Below are 23,684 nucleotides of genomic sequence, written 5' to 3' on the forward strand. Positions count from 1 at the left end.
GAATCCATTAGAGCCCATCTTAGTCATCGGGAGAGAGATAAAAAAACAAAACAAAATCGGAAAGAGAGCGTAGGTGGACTCACGTGGAGTTTTTATACTGCAGGAAGCCAAACTCATCCCGCTGACCATCCGGACACAGAGACTGCATGATGGGAATGATGCCCGCCGAGGTGAGAGGAGCCGCGCTGTAGAAGGCTGGACAGAACCGGGGGAAAACAGACCAACAGGGTGGAGGGACGGAGAGGACGGAGGTGAAAGAAGAGTGAAATCCAGCATTGCAATGAGGTTTAAATGGGTTTGATGAAGGTGCAGTTGTGTTCAGATGTAGAATTGGAGAGGAACATAAAAACAGATCAGTGTATGGATGGAGATAAATATTTATGGCCAGGAATGTGAGTGAGGGAATGAGAGGGACCGTAGGATGTGGGATAACAGAACAAACAATGATGATGACATTTTCCAAGGTCCACAGATCAAAGATTTTGGGAGAGATTAAAAGACAGGGAGAGAAAAAGAAGCTGCCGTCACATATCAGAGAGCAAACACGGGGTCAGAGAGGGTTTCAGATGTCATATCGCTTTGATAAACTCCAAGAGGCCTTCACATTATTTAATTTATTACAGGTTGACTGGACAAGCTGTCACTGAAGCAGAGAGAAAAAAAAAAACCACAGCTCTTCTACACCTACATGCAGCCAGTCATGTCTTATCGAACACAGGAACGAACAGCAGTGTTTAGATGACTCACTTCCTCATGACAAGCTGCTCCAGAACACACTTGATATGGAGTCAAATTTTAGGGAAGGGTAAATGATTATATTTGTTTCTCAAAGGCCACAAACACTGCAGGAGTGACAACCATGGACCAGGGCTCATTTGCTCCTTCAAGTCCTCCTGAGAAATGACTAATTCAGAAAGCATAATTCTGTATTGCGAGTCCCTGCATGCATTTTATTCCAACCAGAGTCAATTTTATATTTTATAAAAGAGGTAGGAAGCTTTTCAGCACTAGACCAACAAAATAAAGAGAAAAAGATTCACATTTGGTGTTTTATGCATTTATCATGTCACCTAAATGAGAAGTATTTTCATGTTTTTGAAAGAAGTCTCTTATGTTCACCAAGGCTGCATTTATTTAATAAAAAAATACAGTTTATAACTAAAAATAACTGTTTCTTATTATTTTAATATATTTTCAAATGCAATTTATTAATGTGATGTCAAAGCTGAATTTTCAGCATCATTGCTCCAATCTTCGGTGCCAAATGATCCTTCAGAAATTACTCCAAGATATGATTAGGTGCTCATTTCTTTTTAATATTATTATTATTATTTATTATTATTATAAAAACACAGCTTATATTTGTTGACAACAAAAAACAGTTGTGGTGCTTAATATTTTTTTGGAAACTGTTGCGATACGTTTTTTCAGTATTCTTTGATAAACAGAAAGTTCAAAAGAACAGCCCTTATTTAAAACCGATTTCTTTTTGTAATATATAGTCTTATTATATTATTATCAATTTAATGCATCCTTGCTGAATAAAACTATTCATTTATTTTTAGTCTTATTGAGCACAAACTTTTGAATGATAGTGTAGCCTATATCACTTTTCTTTATCAACAGTTAACAATCATAACTTCATAACTAACATTCATAAATTCATAACTAAAATTCATAACAGTTTATTTATGACCGATACCAACTTGCTTCCATTATGATACTTTAATTGACATGTCTTCAACGGTCGGGACTTAAAACAACATCATGACAGTGTTGTTGTGAGCTTATCATATAAATACAATTATTCTGAGGTGACTTAAAGACCAAACCTGCGTCTCCCTGATGAGCACCATGTATTTGGAGCATGTGCACGAAGCACTAAACAATGGTCACGGCAACGTGAATTTGGATTACATGTTTTTTTTTTTTTATCTAGTTTGTCCAATGATCACAAAGCCATAACATTAATGCCTGATAACATTTGTTCAATAGGACACAATTCACTTGCTGAAATTTAGGCTACTACAACCTTTCAGATGGCAATTATCTGATAAAAACAATCCCTTACTACGACTTTGCCCTGCATTGAACTGCTAATTACTAAATTAGGCCTATAACTGCTGAGATTATTTAATGAAGCCTTAGTTAATGAATGGCTCAGAGAAATGTGATCCTCCATTAGAGCATCAGTCAATTCAGATTCAGCTTTCGCCTCCATTCACTTTGGCAGCCTTGCCTGAAATGCAAACATGAGGCAGCTGGCACTGACGAAGGGACCTAGAAGGTTACTTAATGGGAAGTGCTGAGTCTTTTTCCTCCCTTAAGTGTTTTGTCACTGCGGCGTGTGGCCTGTAGAGTTGGTATCCTCGTCCAACGTCGCCTGCTCTGCCACCAGACCCCACGGCGCTTTCGCCCAGAAGCAGCAGCGTTAGCTAAACAATGCTCGGCATCAGCACCTGTCGACTCTGCAAAAAATGTCCCTCGATTGACGTTGACACTGAGGCATGTTATATTTCTGCTGTTCCAGTGACAGGTTGTCTGCTCACAAGAGGTAGTTATGTTTATTGCCTCGGTTTCCTAACTCTTATATCTGACATCTGCTACCCGCTCCGCAAACACAGCTGAGGATTAAAAGAGCAAAGATCAGTCCGGGGAAATAACCTGATGGCTGTGTGGGCTTTGTTGTCTGTGTGTGTGTGTGTGTGTGTGTGTGTGTGTGTGTGTGTGTGTGTGTGTGTGTGTGTGTGTGTGTGTGTGTGTGTGTGTGTGTGTGTGTGTGTGTGTGTGTGTGTGAGAGAGAGAGAGAGAGAGTGTCTGACAATTAAAATCACAGCTCATTGGTTGAGGAAAGCACAGATGTGTCATCATCAGGACAAGATGTTTGAATAACGTGCTGTTGTAAAACAGATCCTTTATTCACAGTGGATTGTGGATTATGTTAGTGTTCAGAGACATATGGGGGCCCAACACCTAAACCTCTTACCCCAGGCGTGACGCAATAAAATGGCAAGCCATAAAAAAGCTATGCTAATCCTAGTTCCTGTTCCTACTACTTTCCATCTCTGCAGAATTGTGATGGGAAGCCACGTTCACACGGGATAATCATTGGGCGAAAATCACCCATTGAAAGTTTGAAAATGCCCAATTCTTTGAAATGCCTTTTGACAATATCAGCATAAATTCTTACAATTTTGTGAATACTTAGCATTAAAAATGGACAACACAAACTTTGAAAACACATACTACCGTTCGTAAGTTTGGGGTCGGTAAGCAGGGTTTCAGGTATGGGGGGGATTTATATTTTATTATATTTTAAAAGGTAACTGATTTGCATAAAAGGTTAATAGGTAACTGATGGCAAAGCTGAATTTTCTGCAGCCATTACTCCAGCCTTCAAAAGTATAAGAAAGTCAGTTGTGCTGCTATATATTTGTTTGTGGAACCCGTTTTTTAATTGTTTTATTTCAGGATTCCTTGATAAATAGAATGTTCAAAAGAATGGCATTTATTAAAAAGAAATCTATTTGATCAATTTAATGCATCCTTGCTGAGTTAAAAAAATTTTTTTTAAAGAATTTTAAATGGTTATTTAATAAAATATTTAATGTTTAATAAACAAAATCAATAAAAAGGCGCATGTCTGACATGTTTATATTGCCATGTAATGCAAAAGAAAAACATTAAGTTAAGATACTTTACTGCATTTATGACAAGAAATGGAGGATTTATGCCAATATTGTCCAAAACCCCACTTTGAAACATGGGCCATTTAAAAACTTTTGGTGAGCACTATATTTAACATCAAACATGGACGAGCCTTAAAGGAGACATATCATGCTTTTAAATTGTTACATATAAATCATACATTTGTAGTCTATATAAAGCGGAACTGCAATGCTTGGGTCTGAATTCCTCATTATTATAGCTCCACAGGACCCTTTTCTACCCCTTTTCTGATGTGCGTCTAAGAGCAACTCGTTTTGGTGCGGTCTCTTTAAATACAATTGAGACACTTCATACCCCGCCCCCTCTCCAGGTTGTAGAGGGTAAACTCCACCCTGTTCGGCCATTTTTGTAGTTTGATAGCAGAGATACGATTATCTAGCGGCACAGAAACGTTTTATTCACACGTTATTAACAAAATGTCAACAACGGAAGCCTTGTCCAGCCAGCCTTACATGTTCGAGCCAGAGTCAGAGCCGGAGCGAGATGAAAATGAAGACGACGAACCTGCAGAACAACGTCTTCATATGGATGTATCGCAATGGTGTGTATACTGTATTTACACATGAAACTTTGGTCTTCCGACCTTTTACCATCGTGTCGATTTAATTTGATTAATATGTGCGAGGGAGAGAGAGCAAGACAGCGTCTAGTTTGGAGACGGTGAAGGCTTGTTTACACTTTCGCCTGGCTCCGAAGAGAGAGAGTGTGCGCGCGCGATCGGGTCTCTCTCTCTCTCTGCTCACAAGCGTGGCAGTTCATCTACATTAGACGGTGTAATGAAGCGTGTGAGTTACTACATCCAACAACCAAACATTTTAACTTACCCTCTCGTAACTTCTGCATCTTTTAGCTTGGACTACAAAATTGCAGCGAGAAATAAAAATGGCGGATTGCTCAAAGTGTTGGGCCGGAAGTCAATGTCCTTATTTGGCAGTTCCGCTGCAAATACTGTGACGTAATAGTTCACAAAACGTCATAGATAATAGAAAAATTTGAACAGGTTGAAAAATAGGACCAAAACAGAAAATAAAGATATCAACGAAGCACCTGAAGGGAATAAGTTCAACTTTTCTGTACTTCTAACCACTCCAAATATACAACAAAATGCATTTAAGGGCTAAAAAAGTGGATTTAGCATGATATGTCCCCTTTAAAGAAATTGATTGTGGCTGTTTGTATGAAAAATCTCTGATGATAAAACATAAAACGGATGCATCTGGATTTGATTTGATGCATCACACAGCTTTTACACTTTCAGTGTGAACGCACACACACTTGCTGGAATCTTGATGCATTACGCCTGGTTATGTCACAGTGAGTGTTATTCATTTTCTTATGCTGTGTGTGTTAACATTTGGGAAAGCACCAGGTGTGCACATACTGCTGGAGCCCTTTTACCATTAGATTGATGCATGAAACAGTTGACATGACAAATACACAATAACAGCACAATAAACACGTTAGAGTCCACGGAAAAGCACACACTCACAATTAGAGGACACATAGTGGAATGATCCCACAAACCCAAAAGAGTTAAGAACTTAGCCACACACACACACACACACACACACACACACAAAAACTTTTTGACTTACACACTGGTCCAGCATGCAGTGAACATGCATGAGAAAGAAAGAATGAAAGACAGAGGAGGAGAGAGAGAGAGATAAAGTATTGAGGACAGATAACAGAAAGAAGCAAAAATAAAACAAAACATGGTGTGATTTCAGCATTGAAAATAACAGACATTGTGATGACATACAAATGAGGGTGTTCTGTAAAAGAAAAATACATGTCTAAAGCTCTGTCTAACAGCCAAACAATCTTTGCAATCAATGACAGATTGGCAAAGTTGTATGATGCAACCACACAGAAAAATGGATAATCATCATCATATACCACAAACAACACTTAAAGGGATAGTTCGGCCAAAAATTTTAAATCGTGTACTCACCTTCATGTCATTCCAAACCTGTATGAATTTCTTTTCTTCAGTGGAACACAAAAGGAGATGGCAGAATATTTACTCTTTTCCACATGATGGAAGTTTAAGAATTATTGCTGAATTGGCTGCAATTTGAATGAGAAGCTATGGCAGAGAGCATATTTTTAAAGGGGTCATATAATGCCATTTTTGTACAAGCCAATATGATTCTTTAGGGTCTAAATTAAAAGTTTGTAATATACTTTAATTAAAAATTCTCATTAGTATTGTAAGAAAACACTAATTTTTTACCTGGTCAAAAACAGCTCTGTTTTCAGCACGCCGTTTAAGTCCATGTGTCTTTAAATGATAATGAGCTTTGCTCACCCCGCCCCTCTGTTCTGTGAGTACACCGTTTGTAATAATAACACAAGAACCATAATGTGTTGTTCATTATAAACGTTGGATTATGAATTATATTGAGAACGTCGTACATAGAAAACATGCCGTTATGTACCCTGAGTGTATACCTTAGCCGCATTCATCGTGAAGCGTGCTAGCGATTTGCAAAGATTAATATAAAGATTAATAAAACGTTACACTAACTTCAGTTCTTCTGGAGGTGCAGCAGGAACACGAATAGTTGGTACCAATCCTTTTTTCAGGAGCAGCTTCTTAGCAAAACCAGCTTTATAACGTTACTGACCCTCGTTTGTAAAGCAGTCTGGTGTGTGAAATGATTCGCGCAAACATGAAAGCATTGACGTTAAACGTGGGGAATATTCCCTTCGAAAACAAAACTCAGCCACTGCGTCTTCAGCTGTACGGATTTAGGAACATCAAAATGACTGCTGTGTTCGCTTAGATGCTGTTCTGCTCATAGACAGTGCTCCAGCGTATCAACAACGGCGGACTATGATGACAGCTTGCTCACAAGCGAGGGCGGGTCTGTGTTGAAAGCTGCTGTCAATCAACAATCGTGGGAGGGGTGTCCGATCTTGATTTGAGAGAGGGGAAAACATATAAGGAGATTTAAAAAAAAAAACTGGATGGATTTTTATCATTTTATGATGGTTGTGTACAGGCACTGCCAACACACATTTCAGTACAATCAACAAAAGTGCATGTACCATTATATGACCCCTTTAAGCAAATAATTTATATTTGTGTGTTTCATGAACAAATCTATTGTATAACTTCAGAAGATTTATGCTACTTTTTTGAAGCTTGACAGCTTCTTTCACTGTCATTGTATAGAAAACAACAGCCAGAACATTCTGCAAAGTATTTCCTTTTGTGTTCCACAGAAGAAAGAAACACACAGGTTTGGAACATCATGCGAGTGAGAAAATAATGACAGAATTTTAATTTTTTTGAGTGAACTTTCCCCTTATTTACAGATAAAGGCTAGAGGACCCAGTCTAACTAATTCAGACACACTTACAGAACATTATTACAGTGGATATGTGAACATCAAAAGAACCTTAAATTTAAGAGTTTATGTTGTTTATTTCTTTTTGTTTATCCTTTCTTAGGTTAGTTAGAACTCCTCCCTAAATTAGTTAGTGGATTGTATCTGGTATCATCTTCACTCTGGGACAGAGGATTGAAGTGTGTGTTCGCCTTCCTCCTTTATTTTTTTTTTACATTTTAAGCTTTTTCCTTTGTTACCTCCCCTCCCGACCCCTAGACGGGTAGGGGAACGTAACACCCAGGTAACAAAAGAAGTGATCTGACCACTGGAGGGCAAGAATGAGCTGGGTTGGGGTAAGAGCCACCTTACTTTTCCTTCCTTACTTCACCCCCTACTCCTGTTCTTCTCCCTCTCTGCTGTCATGAAACTTACCTTCTTTCACAGGAATGGCCGGCTTCTTCTGCCGCAAGCCCAGGAGTATGAAGAAAAGCACCAGAGGGATGAAAATCTCAAATGCAAGAACCCACTGCAGAGATAAACAAAGAGAAACAGGTTATGAAAGCCACATGGGCTGCAGTGGCTGGAGGTTATGAACATTTATATTGCATGGTTGGTTGCAACTTTGTAACTCTTTGGTTGAACATCTGGAGTGTTACAAAGTTCAACTAGGGGTCAATAAAGATGGCCTGCTCAATTTCGGGGGCCAGTGTGAGAGAGCTTCAGGCCAGTTGATTGAAAAATGACTTGCCCTTTCTGGACAGTTTTGCATGTACACTGAAATCTGTACATTAATTGAGCTTGAACAATCATTTATTGTGCTTTGGTTTTCTGTTGCATTCTACATAGTTGTTGCAAATAGATGAAGTGTTGTTAAAAAAATTTCTGAAATTATCCCTTGAAAGCATCAGTAAGAATATGCTAAAAACTACAAACTAATCAGTAATGAGTTGCACCATATTCCATTGTTCAATGAATTAATAGTTGCATTTTATCTGAATCATTTCCATCTTATTAACACATTTTCTTCTTGTAAAGAAAACAAAAAACAAAAAAGCAAATTAATAAAAGAAAATACTGTACTATTCAAGAGTTTAAGACAAGTAAAAAAAAAAAAATACTGAAAAAATGTATCACAGTTTCCACAAAAATATTAAGCAGAACAACTGTTTTTAACAATGAAGAGCACCAATTCTAATATCAGCATATTATAATGCTTTCTGGAAGATCGTGTGACATTGAAGACTGAACAAAACTCTGCCATCAGAGGAATAAATTAATTATACAAGCAGTAAAAATCTCATTGTTAAGCCTTGCCAACTGATTGAGTCCAGTGTCAGGGACTGATCCAGTAAATACAGACTGGTGGCCTGGCCAATTTAAGAGTTTGCATGACATGCAATATTTCAAGTGGGTTGGCTAACACACCTGCTAGAGCTTCCAAACAGCCCGTTCCAACGATTATTAAAAGAGGTGGAGGAGAAATGAAAGATATTGCGCACACACACACACTCCACAGCAGGTGGTGGGAAGGAGATGTCAAACGCTTTCAGGCACATTGTTTAAAGTGTGCGTGTGCAAAATACCGCAGAAAAGCTGCATATCTTAACATTTCCCCCTGCATCATTTCCCCTCTCTCTCTCTCTCTCTCTCTCTCTCTCTCTCTCTCTCTCTCTCTCTCTCTCTCTCTCTCTCTCTCTCTCTCTCTCTCTCTCTCTCTCTCTCTCTCTCTCTCTCTCTCTCTCTCTCTCTCTCTCTCTCTCTCTCTTCTCTCTCTCTCTCTCTCTCTCTCTCTCTCTCTCTCTCTCTCTCTCTCTCTCTCTCTCTCTCTCTCTCTCTCTCTCTCTCTCTCTCTCTCTCTCTCTCTCTCTCTCTCTCTCTCTCTCTCTCTCTCTCTCTCTCTCTCTCTCTCTCTCTCTCTCTCTCTCTCTCTCCTCTCTCTCTCTCTCTCTCTCTCTCTCTCTCTCTCTCTCTCTCTCTCTCTCTCTCTCTCTCTCTCTCTCTCTCTCTCTCTCTCTCTCTCTCTCTCTCTCTCTCTCTCTCTCTCTCTCTCTCTCTCTCTCTCTCCTCTCTCTCTCTCTCTCTCTCTCTCTCTCTCTCTCTCTCTCTCTCTCTCTCTCTCTCTCTCTCTCTCTCTCTCTCTCTCTCTCTCTCTCTCTCTCTCTCTCTCTCCTCTCTCTCTCTCTCTCTCTCTCTCTCTCTCTCTCTCTCTCTCTCTCTCTCTCTCTCTCTCTCTCTCTCTCTCTCTCTCTCTCTCTCTCTCTCTCTCTCTCTCTCTCTCTCTCTCTCTCTCTCTCTCTCTCTCTCTCTCTCTCTCTCTCTCTCTCTCTCTCTCTCTCTCTCTCTCTCTCTCTCTCTCTCTCTCTCTCTCTCTCTCTCTCTCTCTCTCTCTCTCTCTCTCTCTCTCTCTCTCTCTCTCTCTCTCTCTCTCTCTCTCTCTCTCTCTCTCTCTCTCTCTCTCTCTCTCTCTCTCTCTCTCTCTCTCTCTCTCTCTCTCTCTCTCTCTCTCTCTCTCTCTCTCTCTCTCTCTCTCTCTGCAGGAGTCTCATTTTTAGACAAATCTGAACTGAAGTTAGCCAGAGGTTAGCCAGAAATAAGCTGTTGGTTAAACTGACTAGAAACTCACATGGTTATAGCTGAACTGAGATCAGCCTGTTATTATCACTCCCACTACAAATGCGTGAGGTGCCGTCTGTGCTCGACTAAGAGAGGCTGATCTCAGATCAGTGTCTAAGGGCATCCCACAATGTGTCTTTCACTGCAGCACAGCATCAACAACACTCAGTCCACATCCCGTCTTGTTGACAAGTGACAAGAGAAGGTGAAGAGTTTTTTCCCTCGCTGTTGTACGTTCTCCCCATGCATCTCTGCCATTTCTGAAGGTCACAACAAACAAGAAGCTCCTTTTACATGCATCTCTCACAATACACAAAGCCACATCTGACATGACACACAAAGCTTCGCTTACGAGACCCTCGGAGCTGAGCACGGGGGGTGTGCACACCAGCCAAAGAGAGCTTGTTTTCTTTTTGTTAGAAAGTCCTGTGGCTCATAGAAGAGGCAAAGACAAACATTTGAGTTGAATCTCAACTCACAATGAGTTTTACACTGTATGTTGGAGGTTGTTTTTTCTACTATTTATGGAGATATTGTATCTGTTTAATAGCACTTCTCACAAGCATTACACAGAATCAGCCTGTAATTTTATTTAACACATGCACACTTTTACCTAGCTATCTAAATGAGGACGTACAATAAGCGTCTATTGTCATTGGTCTAATTTGATCTAATCTTATTATATTGCAGTTAGATCCAATTCTCTAATTGAATGAGAGAGCAGAGTGCTGATATTCATTCCACATTCATATGATATTTAGAACATGCATGTGTGTGTGTCTGTATGTATGCGTGTGTGTGTGTATGTGTGAGGTGGACAAAGTACACTTCCTTACTTGAGTGAAAGTACAGATACTACTAGTCAAATATTACTCCGTTACAAGTAAAAGTTGTGAAGACCGATTTTTACTTAAGTAAAAGTACAGAAGTACTCATTTTTAAAAGTACTTGAGTATCAAAAGTTAAAAATAATGTCAATGCATTGTTTTATTATTGTTGTATGTAATTCTTACAGTACCTTATGCCTGAATCTATGTCTGCCTACCTACCCTCATATCAATATCAAATTTATTTCTAGAACACAGTTCCAGTAGTGGGATTGGATGTGAGATTGAATAAGTGCACTCGGACACCCTGAAATGGCTGTTCCCTCAAATATTGCCCCATTTAACGTTTTTTTGGCTTTTAGTATGACTATGTTAGCCTTACTGTTATCTATAAGCTAGTGTGCTCCAAAACAATGACAAAATTCGCATTTAGAAAACCAAACCCAACGTTGAAAATTAAAATCAGGTTGATGTCAGAATCCATCGTCAGATTGACATTAATCTCCAACGTTGGACAGACGTTGAATTGTGGTTGAAAATAAAAATCGTGTTGACGTCAGAAACCAACATCAGTCGGGTTCTAATGTCAACCCGACTTTCATTTCCAACCAAAATGCAACCCCTAAAACCAAAATCATCCCCTGACTGACGTTACTACTTTCTACTCAATGACCTTGACAGAAATGTAGTGGAGTAAAAAGTACGGTATTTGTGTTTCAAATGTAGTGAAGTAAAAAGTTTCCAGAAAAAAATAATACTCAAGTAAAGTACAGATACTCAAAAAGTGTACTTAAGTACAGTACTCACAGTGTGTGTTTGTGTGTGTGTGTGTGTGTGTGTATACACACAGTATGTATATAACTATGCCCACCCACACAGTGCATAAGTGCAATAACACTTCTAGTTAAAAATACACACCCAGGCACCATTATGCACTAGAATAGTCTAGTCAGTGTCTTTCAGCTGTCCACTCTTTATACTTTATCAGCTAAAACACACTTTCCATTCACCCAATGATTGAATTACATCTTTGTGCCGCTGCCCACCGAGCACAGCATCCATCACCAACCGACAGGCAAATAACGCAAGCTAAAACACTTATCCTCCAATAACAATGCATGCTGAGAGATATGAGGTTTTCTGTCAAGTAAATTTGAGATAATGGAATTGCTTTTACTGTGCGAGAACTGAAGAACGTCTCATATACCTCCATATACACCTCTGAAAAATCTATCTTCTCTTTGCTCTGCCTGTCTCTCCCCAGAAATCTCATATGAACGGAGCTCGCATAATCAGATAAAACTCACATGCACAAAACATCATTTAGCATTCATAATTACATTCTAACCAACAAACGCAAACAGGCCCCACAGTCGCCTGGGATCGAGACACTGAGCGCTGTTTGTGTTTGTGTTCGTGCGATCGGTGTTTTTGAAATGGGTATGTTTTGTAATTATAATCTTGTGTGTGATCAGAAAGTCTGTGCGTTTCAGTGATTTTACCACAAGTAAGGGGGTCTTTATTGCTTAAAATGGAGGTAACAGCACCACTGTCCAAAACATTTGTTACATTTATTATGCAAGACTTGGGCGTTAGGCATCCAACTACTTTAATTAAAGGTGCTTTACAAGACAAATGTGACTGTTAGAAGCCCAGTACAAATCTGAACTGAACTAAAATGAGTAAGATTAATTAATGGCAAGTGTGTCGAATGCGCTTCATCTAAAAGGTGTAATGCAGTTACTCGTTCCTCGACTCTACCCTCGTGCTCTAGGCAGCCAGGGTTTGAGGAATGGATCTGTGGTCATTCACACTGGATTGATTACCCATCTCCCCCTCTGTTAATACGCAACAGCTCCAGGCTATAGACATATTTCTCCCGAGACTCACTGGGACATTGCTGTATTTCCATTCCAAGCAGGTTATACAGAAGCAATTCCAGCCAGACAGCATCAAAAGACAAGGGATCTCGATACAACATGCTTTGCTTTTCATTTGAATAACAAAACTAGATGATGCATGCACGGATATAATATTTCAGGCACTGAGCACAGATCATTAAAGTTTATCTGAAAATGGAACCCATTTCAATCAGTCTCCAAAAAAAGAAAGAAAGCCAAAACATTAGTGGGTTTGCTCAACCTCAGTACAACAACACATTCAGTAGTGATTAATAAAGTACATAATGTGCTAAAAGCTAAAGTTTAAACAGCTTTAACATTTTTAGCAAGTGTATCTTGTATTTTTAGTCAGTAATAATGAGATTTGTACCACAAGCTCCTTTGCAAAACTTTTTCTGAAATTAAACACCCACCAGGGTTACCAAACCTTTTCACCAATGATTTTTCTTTTTGTTTGTGATTACTGGATAAGGATTAAAATCATTTTATGTGTGGGATCGAGTGGATTTCCATTTGTACGTCAGCTAGAAATCCTTGGAATTAATGGTTTTAAAAGATTAGGCTTAATATACAAATGTCTCCAATAAATCTGTCCTAAAATGTCCTGAGGTTTGAAGGCTTTTACCCTCAAAGGGTAGATTGATGTTATCGCCCTATCTAGCGCTCACATTTTACTATGTAAAAGCATTCATGGTGAACAATAACTAGCCAATGAAAAATATTTTAGAGCGTACCATAACCGAAAATAATAAAATAAAATAATATTCACCAGGGATGCGCGAGATAGCAGTACATTGTCGGCTGACCTTCAATTGTTGGCTGATATTAAATATTTTTTATTATTTAATAATGGTATTCTAATAATAATGATACTGGAAATACACAGCTATTGGATATTTAATTGCACATGCTCATCTCCCCTATTTTTACATTCAGATTAACAGCATCTAATGCATTCTTAAAGTTGATATTTTAAAACACTAATTTAATAACACTGTTAAATGTAATCATTAGCAAATCTCAAAATGAATATCCATTTTCACACTGTACATTACAATGTTGCAAAGCCTAAATTCACTTGTAACATTTAAAATGGTTTTAGTTTAAAATGACAGATTTTAAATATATTTAGAAAAAAAGTAGTATTTTAAAAGTCACAATAAATTCAAAATTCTTGTTTTTAAGGAATATTGCAGTATTATTATAAATGTAAAATAGCCTAAATAAATGTTATAAATTTATCTGTGCACATCGTTGTTTTTTTTTTTATTCATTTTAATTCATCCAACCATCCGATCAATTCCCTATGGACAAAATCAAGTCCCACCCTAAATTTTTCTTGTTGAAGAAGCAGTTTCACTCAGATATATGTAACAATATGGAAGAAAAGACTATCACAACTTTGGTCTCATGGCGTCTTTAAGATTGCAATTTATCGGTATGGCCCAGAGTTGTAATATTGGTGCATTCCTAATATTAATGTTATCCATGATAGACGATGAGAAAAAAAAGAGTGAGGCACTGAGTGGTTTCTCTCAAGGTCGATCCTCCTGATCCTGTGATCCTGCTCACCTCTCACACAGCAGTGCTTGAGGTATCACTCTGAAAAGACTCTGTTCTTCATCTACTATGACGTTACGCTCTATTCAGAGATCCTGTTTCTGTTACTCACAAAGGCAAGACTGTGCTTCCCCTGTCTTTATTGAGCTAGAAGAGTGTTTGCTCAGCCATTTCTGGGGAAGATTTGTGAAACCTCATTTTGACAGAGCCGCTTTGAATTGATTAATCTAACAAAAGGTATAAATCCTACAGATATATTTGCTCAGAAAAGTGTAAAAAATATATATAGGTCTATGTTGAAAGCAAAACCGTATATGAATACTGCATATGTGAAAATGCACTGGCCCTATCTAGCGGCCAGTTACACAGATGGCAGCATTACAGAAAACGGCTCGCCTAATTTAAAGGTTAATTAACCTCCGTGTTCTTCCAGTTGCTAATTCATCTCAGTGTAATGACTGAGAGAATCATTACAGATGAGCCCATTAACTATAAAAAGCTTCCGAAAGCAGGAGTCAGAAAAGAGGTGGAATCAGACAAGACATTTACACACATGTTGTTTAAAATTGTATGTAATCTCTCTGTGGGATCATTGTGCATGTGAATTAAATAGAGTGGGAGTCAAAATGAATGAAAGAGAGAGGTAGAGATTAAGAGAGGGAAAGAAAGAGTGAGAGAGCGAGAGAGAGGAGGAAGGGTTAAGCACAGGTCAGTGGTGGGTGGTGTATTTTATATTTGTTAACTAGCTTTACGACATGCTTCCCGTATTTCAACACGACCACAAAGCAAGATAGCACACATAATGCAAATAACTGATGAACGAATTTCCTGAACAACTTTTTTTGTAGGGATCTGCAAGCAGTTTCTATGTAGGTAAACCTAATAATGACAATAAACCCTTGTAATATTTTGCATGATATTTCTACAAGTATACCAAGGACGAGACATAACTAATAAAATTACACCAAATTACACCCTCAAGAAACAATGAGTCCTAACCAAAACTAAATTAAACCGCAAATACCCTTGACACTGGTAAAAGTAATCAATAGCAAATCTCAAAATAAATGTATACTTTTCATTCAATGTTGTGATGCCTAAATTCTTATGTAGCATTTAAATAATCTACTAATATATTTCATATCGCCATTTATTGGTATGGGCCAGAATTGTAATATTGGTGCATCTCTAATAATATGAAAAGTGATGTATATGCGAGAGAAACGGCTTGTCGAAACATTGTAGTGCGGGACTTTACTTAAACCATCAGGAATTGATTGGATCGTTGTCATTTGCTAATGCTGTGATTTCATGTGAGTGACAGGTTGCACAGTATATATACACAGCATGAAACATTGGAAAAGAGAATAAAAAATTAAGCAGCCATTCATAAATGTCCAGTGGGCATTCAGTCTTTTGTACTAAAACAGGTGTCTGAGAAAGGGCAAAGGGGAAAACAGAACTCGACTGTGCCGCTTCCTTTCAGAGAGAAAGCGATAAGGGGCAAATGACAGCATGTCAATCCTGTCATAAATTATGCACGGCCGAGAGAAGATGAATAGGCATGTAAAGCTTATCGGAGCTCAAGGCCCGGAGCCTGCCGATGACACAGCTGCTGTAATCTACTGTAGTAGACCTGATCAAACTCATAACCTTTAAACACTCCTCGACTCAACTCTTTTTCAGATTATAGCAGTTCAATAAAATTTTACTAAGAAAAAGGATGGGAGAAAAAGCAAACAAGATAAAGAAAAGGATAGTGAGGTAAAAAAAAAAAAAAAACACTGCTTAAAAAGAGTCAATGAGGTATAAAAGTTAAAAAAATGAGCATGTTTCTGTATTAAAAATTGTTATTTGTGGGCCTTAGTGTAAATGTCCAGAGACTTTAAATGAAAATAAAGCAAAAATCTTTATCTTTAATAAAAATAAAAATAAACTTTTACCTGGAAAGTGGAAATCAAAGTTTGTCACAAGATGCATGACATGTTGCAGGACTTCAACATGCAAGAAACATGTGGCAATAAAACCATTAAACACAAACAGAAATAAGATACCAAAAAACTTGATTTTCATCATTCAAAAATTCATGTACTGCAAATAAACAGCCTGATTTTTTTTTTTTTACATTGAAAAAGATTCTTGAAACAGAAGGAACAAGAAAGAGAGAAAGAAAATGGAAGACAAACAGCCTTAGTGAGAAAGAATGAGGGAGTAAAAGCTCCAACTTCATTTGGCACAATCCAGTTTTTTTCTGTTTTAATATGGAACAAACAAAAGCGGGGTTGTCAGAACTAACGTAACTACATTTTTCATTAGTGTTAAGTAACTCAGCTGTTCAATAAAGTGTATAGCTTTCCAGTAACAAGCCATTTGTTTCAGGAAGTAGTGGTTTAGTGAGACAACATTGCAACATTGCTGGTCATTACATCACATTGTATAAAGCAAAAATGAGCTTAGGCAATAATTGAGAACACTCTGAATCTAACTCATTTTAGCAAACTGGTTCATTGGGACTGTTCATTTGAATAAACCATTTTAAAACGGCAATTCACTGTTTCATTTGAGTAGCTCCAAGTCCCTGAACAGTATTCTTTACAACATTGCACTCTTAAAGGGACAGTTCACTCAAAAATAATTCTGACATTGTTCACTCCATGTTGTTTCAAACCTGTATGAAAAATAAATTATATTCTGAGAAATGTCTCAGTGTTTTTTTCAGTGTTGTCCATATAATGGAAGTCAAAGGTAACCAAAATTCAATCAAAGTAGCCTATCTTCTTTTGTGTTCCACAGAAGAAAGCAAGTCATACAGGTTTGGAAAGGGTTTTTTAGGGTGATCTATCTCTTTAAATATCTTCAATGTAGTGTAGTGTTACTAAACTACTTTTTCAAAAGAGTCACCTGACTTCAGCACATTGAATTTTAAGTAGCTTGTAACTTAGCAAGCTAGTTTCAAAGTAGCGTCCCGAGCACTGGTAAGCACTGCACACAAAGACAGTATGGTGGAATCTCAAAGGATTCACAAATCTCACTCGTTTCTTCATCCTTATTCCGTCACCATTTTTCTATACAAGCAATTATTAGTTCTTTTCTTTCTCCTTCTCCAATTCAAGGCCTCATTTCTGCATAAAACAAAAGTCTGCCCTAGTCTCTCCCACATGGCATTCTTGAGATTGCAGACAGTTTAAGTTCTCTCGTCGTCCCTAATCACATTCCTCCCATTTCTCCGTCCTTTAAAGCCACTGAGGATGGGAGATAATCCCTCTATCAGGCAGAACTTAAGATCGTCTCATGTAGGAGTCTCTTGGAGGGCAGAATAGTTCCCTCTAGTAAATGGAGCAGTTAGCATTTTTATTCTAACGGCTGTGCGCTCTGCAGAGCGTAGGCTGCACTGCGATAATGAGCGCAATCGTACAATATGTCCTCACATGATTCATTCACAGTGAGAACAGGATTTTGGACTTCACCATAACCTTTCCATATTGAAGCAAGTAAAGGTCAAAGACAAAAATAATATACGTTTTTGAAACTCATTTTGAACCTAAAAGCTGCCCATTTTTAGGGTGTTTTTACATGACAACGATGTACTAAATATGGCAAAGTTTTTCCGCTGCTTTTTTCACGTACAGATGACAACGCCGTCAAAACGATCCCCGTTCACAAGGATCCACGAAAACGACTAAAAAGCTGTATTACGCTGCCAGGCCAGTAGTTGGCGATGTGACTTTGTAAAGAAACTATGTAACTAACACTACGCGCCTCTAGACTTAAAACATAATTCGCATGAAATCACCGGTTTCACAAATTCTCTTCTTTTCTTTTTTTTTTGCATGGAGACGACAATGATATAGTTTTCAAAAACTTACACTTTAAAGGTTGCATTTTCAGGCCCCCAAAACGCCATTTTCATGTAGCCTAAATGAAAAAAAGTTTATTGGAGTTTATTTATTGGAAATTTACTAAAGTTGCTTACATACTAAACCCTAGATGACCTAGCATCTACTCCCAAAAAAGAACAATGTCCAAGACATCTCTGTAGGCCACTGACTGCTGAAGACAGGTCCAAACTATCTTTCTTTGCCCATGGGAAGTCAACCACAATGTTCCGGTTTGTGTCTGTAACCTCTGTGCTGTTGACACATTATTCCCTTAAGACTGTTTCCCACTCTGTAAGTGCATGAAGGTGACAACAGTGAAGACAGCAGCTGTCATAGGCACAAATTAAACCACAGAAAGGTAAGCCTAATAAGAAAATTCTCACTTTGAGCTGCATCATTTAATTGAATGGTGGCATATAGGATCCAACTGACTTGGAAATAACAGAATAGAGCACAACTGTCGGATTCCTAAAAAAAAAATCAATTCATTTACTCAATAGAGAAATTAATTGTTAGTATATGCTTATGTTTTGGCAAATAGACAGTGTGAATTTTATCTCCATTCTTTAAAAAAAGCATGGTTATTAGTTTTAGAACTACTAGTTTAAACAACTTTCATGCTTGTATACACTAACATTCAGTTTATAACATTTATAACATTCAGTTATATATGTGCACAAAAGCTGTATTTATTTTATCAAAGATACAGTCAAAATAGCAATTTTTAAAATATAATTTTTTTTTAATTAATACTTTTATTCAGCAAGGATGCATTAAATTGATAAAATGCGCCAGTAAAGGCATTTGTTTTATTTATTTATTTTTCTTTGATTTTCAATAACACAACACCTGGTTGATTTTCAATAAGGTACCTGGATTTCAAGATGGCATATACAACATACTGTACACTAGCTTGTAAATACATTTTCATTGCTGTAAAAGATTCCTATTTTAAATAAATGCTGTTTTTTTAACTTTTGAAAAAAAGTATCTACAAAAATGTTAATCAGCACAACTGTTTTCAACATTGATAATGATAAGATGGCAGACCAAGGCTGCGGACACAGTGGGCAGTTACAGTACCATTGTGCTCCTGTTACACCTGCACCAACATGACGCTCCTGAGAAAATGTATCATCTTACAACCAGGATACTGAGTGTGAATCGAAGATGACAGGATCAGTTACAAACCCACAAAATAGACCATCTTCCTATAACATTTCTCTTTTTTGACTTGGTAATCTCCCTCCCTCGTCCCTTCTCTCTTTCTCTCATCTCCTCTAATTCCATTCAGTGTGTTCACCTTGCATCTGACTTGATTAAAGGGAAACTGCAGTTTTCTTTCTCTCTGTTCTCTCTATCTCTAAGTGCTGGGCTGTGAAAGGGGAACATCTTGGCACATAAACACCCTCTGCAGAGAAAAGAACAGAATTTTTTTTGATATTTCAGTCGGCAGTAGAGTGCGAGTGGGCCAGGAATATCATGATTCATTAGTTCAGTGTTTGATGCGTGATGCCTGGGAAGAATAACACTAGCCGACAATAATAGAAGCCTTCTGGGAACACCTTAACACGTTCAAGCCTACCAGATCTGTAAAGGTTTGGATAAGACTGTAGTACTCTCTGTTTAAATTGAGTTACTTAGTACTAAAACATACACACAAATTATTGGAGAAAATGAGAAGAAGAAAAAAACAAGAAAAAAAAAACAGGTTACTACATCAAGGACCAAATAGAAGCATATCTAATCTAAAATCTATAATTTTCCGTTTTATTAGACAGTTTTGATTAAATATTGTGTAATTCATAGTTATTTCATTTAAATGTTAACAATTGTGCAATGTGCATGTATATTGCATTTTCTAATCTTAAATTGTTTTATATCATTCAAATGCACGAGTGAAATATCAACCAAGCCATCCTGCATGTCTATCATATCAGCAGTGGAACTAATTATTGAAAAGCCCATATCATAAAGCATAAATAGCAAAAAATTATCAAAACAGTTAAGAAACATCCATTTGATTGTTCAAGACTGTCACCAATTCTGCTGTCTTTCTAATACTGTATTTATCTTATTGTCTCAGAGGTATTAGCAAGTTTGCATGGCAAATTAAGGTGCAAAGGAGCATTTATAATAGCTGAATATTTTATGTTTTTCTAAGTGGTAAATATTTCATGAAATGCTTTATACATGAGAACAAAATTAGTTCAGGCTGAGAGCAATTGCACCTCATTTCAATAAGAACACACGCTGTTATTCCTCATGAGGAGGGCGAGGAGGAAAGACAGAATGTGAAAGCAGCAAGAAGAAAGGAAGAAAAGAGTTGAAAGAGCAGTTAAGCTGTGGGAAAAGAGAAGTAGTGTTCTTGAGAGCGAGTGAGTGAAGAGACCAGTCGAGTTCACACTCCCCATGGTGGATACATAAGGGAACGTAAAATGAATAATGATATTTTCTTTGATATTAACAAAAAATTAAATTAAAACTATCCTAAAAAATGAATGAAGTGGCACATTTATTTGATAATGCGAAAGTTTAGATTTGAAACAGAAGTAGCAAATGTCTTTTCTTTGCTATTTTTCCGCATATCCGAGTTAAACAGCTTCTCGAACTAAATGTAGGACAAGGCTTGATTTTGTCCATAGGGAATTGATTGCATCTTTGGATCATTTCATTTTGGATCATGGTTTGCTACTGCTGTGATCTCATTTGAGTTAAAGGTTGTCCGTGTCGAACCAGCAAACACTTCAGCAAATTAATAAATACTGCAAAATTCCATAAAAACACAATAATTGTTCAGTTTGATTTCATGCTGACTTTAAGGAAATAAAGCAGTCTGTTCATTTTGCAACTGTAAACAGATCCACATGAGCAGACTTTCTTTCTTTGTCACAGATAACAGGTGACTCACACAGCAGGACTAGGAGAAGAGCCATCTATGGAAGGAACTTAAACACACACTGCATGCACACATACACTCTTGATATCCATCATAAAAATCGAACAAAAACAGATCAATAAGACACTTCCGTGACACTGTTTGATGGACGCTTTTCCCTGCATTTTCCAGGAACTGGGGCAGGTGACAGTGAATGAGGAGCGTTTTAAAGCATTTAAAAGACAAATGTATCAATGAAAAAGGGTTGGAATTCTGTATTGTTGTTGAACTGTCACACAAGATAACTGGGATTTTTTTTTTTTATGTCACTTAATAGATTACAAACAGCTTCAAACAGGAAAATACATTTATAACATTTTATGTTATAAGACATTTTATTTTTGGTATATTCATCTAATGCATCGTCCATTTTCAGAAGTACTATTACACAAGAAGAATGAGGAAATATTATTAAAAATATTATCAGAACTTTAATAGGTTGGGTAGTTGATGTGTCATGCAAAATGTATTGCTTTTTAGTTTAACTCCTGGATCACTAACTCCTGCTCACAGTAGGGTTAGGAATATAAACAAATCTATGACACGGAATATAAAACTTTAGAGCATAACTTCCTTATTTGCACATTGTAAATATTTTTACCATCTTAAATAGCTTGTGATTACATAAAAATGAAGTCAGTGGAAATATGGGCCGGTTCACAGACACCATGTTCTGGCATGAGAAAAAGAACTATTTTGGTGAAAAACTTGTGATCCAGAACTAACCCGGCTCTCTCCATCTCTCTCTCTTTGCCCCAATTTATGGCTCCCTGTCTGAGCTTGGTTTTACAAGGTGAACATTGCTGCAATAATTATCATTTAAGAGGGCCCGTCCCTGACTCCGGACACATATTGTCATTCAACTAAGGTGGGCACACATTGAGGGGCTTAAGGGTCAGGCTTTTCAAATGAAAGGATTGCCTCACGAGTCCTGTACTCCACAATCCCTCTTTCCAGTCTCAATTCATTCCATTTCCATCTCATCTCATGTCTCCTTTATGTCTCTCCTCACCTTTTGCCTATAACACACTCTTTCTAATACCTCTATTTTCTCACTGGATCCTCTTTTAACACAGTGCCCTACCTGTCCTCATTACAGTCCCTTCTCTCGCTCCAGCACTCACGTCATTGGCTTTCGCTTGTCAGTGCCGCAGTGGCAAAAGACATTTCCGTCCATCAGCTCTCTCCTACTCAAGTCCTGTTCCTCCTGAACGGCCGACCATTACAGTACTTTCCTCCTGTCGCTCTCTCCCTCAATCCCTTTCTCCTCCAGCTCATGTTTATTTCATCCAATTTTCCTCCAGTGCTGCTTTTCTCCCAGGAGCATGGAGAGGTCTCAATAATTCAGCAGGCTGTCTGAGCTATGCTGGGCTAGCAGGACACCCATCACTGGACATGAGGAACTTTCAGCGCCCCACTTACTCCATAAGCAGATAATCATCAATGAGCACTGCTTTCTACTGACGAGATCACTATGATATAAACTGTCCATGAACATTGATGCCATTTTCAAAGCTGCTTTTTCTTTATGAAACCGACGGATGAGTCACAAAGCTCCATTATTACACAAAATGTTAATAACATTCATGTCACACAATTATCCTACTGTAGTAAATGTTACTTTGCACTTCAGTTCAATGTATGCACGTCTTCCACACAAACCATTTACATCTAATAACGTTAATAATCTTGCGCATGCATAAATAATAACTAGATTTGCAAATACCAGTGCTCGCAAACCAACAACACCATGCTAAAGTTTTAGGGAAGGTTGTTGGCGTAGGTCTTGCATACATTTTGTGGTTCTCTTGATTTCTGTCGTGGTGTATAAATGTTTTATATAACATGTATAACAGTGCCTTTGCAATGTACAGATGCTGTGTGGTTCCGGAAATGCAGGACAAAAGAGACCAATCACAATTTAGTATGCAAACATGTATTTTTTCTTTTTTTATATTCCCGTTAGAGCAAAGCTGAATTTTCAGCAGCCATTACTTCAGTCTTTAGGATCACATGAACCTTTAGAAAGCATTCTAATTTGCTAATTTGGTGCACAAGAAACATTTCTTTTTATTAGATTTGCTACATTTGCTTGAATTTTACATAAGCATTAAATGATAACAAAGCCAAGGTAATCATATGGTACCAATATATTGTGCATGCCTATTCAATGTTACATTTCTTAAAAAGTATAAAGTTTTTAAAGACCAAAAAGAGAAATTATCTACAAACCAAAGTTAGAATGGAGTTGTGGGCTGTTTGTAGGCTGAATTAACTGGAGAAATTAGTTGAGATGAAAAGAAAGAACTGAAATTAGTAAGAGAAATTAATATCAGTACAAGAACAGTAACTGTTGCCATATCACTGTACTATAACACATTCCATAATGTGATTACAATCCAATGGATCTCAAATACATACTGCTTCTCAATTAACTTCCTTTTAAAGTAATTGAATCATTTTGTCCTTGTATATGAGATCAGTTTTCCACTGAAGAAAGCTTACTCTCAAAAGGGGCTCACTACTGCAGTATAACTTTATTGCTTGCTGAATTAACAGTCTTTGAACACTTAATATTTCTCATGGATCTTCCACCTAATTTTCATCACAAAAATGGAGCGCAGCAGTTTGCTAAACTCATATTAAATTTCGGAGACCACTGACTTACTCTCTTATTTCACAACACTGACAGAAAGTTAATGCAACTAATGTCTAAGGTCACAGACTTTCTGTAATGCTATTCTGTAAATGGTATATTCACATTGTCTTAAAACGCTTATGTTAATATAACTGGCATATAGGCTAAACGTTACATTATTATAACACAAATCTATGATGTCATCATAGGAAATCTGAGCCTTTTAAGACAGCATTTTAGCAGACGTTCTTAATGGAAAGAA

At 37.6% G+C, this 23,684-nt stretch overlaps 1 protein-coding gene across 7 annotated transcripts in view; it reads right to left on the bottom strand.

Annotated features, from left to right (window-relative positions):
- Positions 1-23,684, bottom strand: part of abca2 (ATP-binding cassette, sub-family A (ABC1), member 2) — a 61,949-nt gene that overhangs the window by 32,502 nt on the left and 5,763 nt on the right. For 5 of the 7 annotated variants that reach the window (XM_081365563.1, XM_081365564.1, XM_081365562.1 and 2 more), the window contains exon 1: positions 84-275. In XM_081365563.1, the coding sequence (XP_081221689.1) occupies positions 84-148 (65 nt within the window). In that variant the 5' untranslated portion in view covers positions 149-275. Of the gene's footprint in view, positions 1-83; positions 276-688; positions 779-7,499; positions 7,594-23,684 lie in introns of those variants that run through there. The other 2 variants (XM_081365565.1, XM_081365560.1) reach the window with 2 other exon arrangements.

The sequence above is a fragment of the Scardinius erythrophthalmus genome, assembly GCF_964197995.2.
Source record: "Scardinius erythrophthalmus genome assembly, chromosome: 5".
In the NCBI taxonomy this organism is placed as follows: domain Eukaryota; kingdom Metazoa; phylum Chordata; class Actinopteri; order Cypriniformes; family Leuciscidae; genus Scardinius; species Scardinius erythrophthalmus.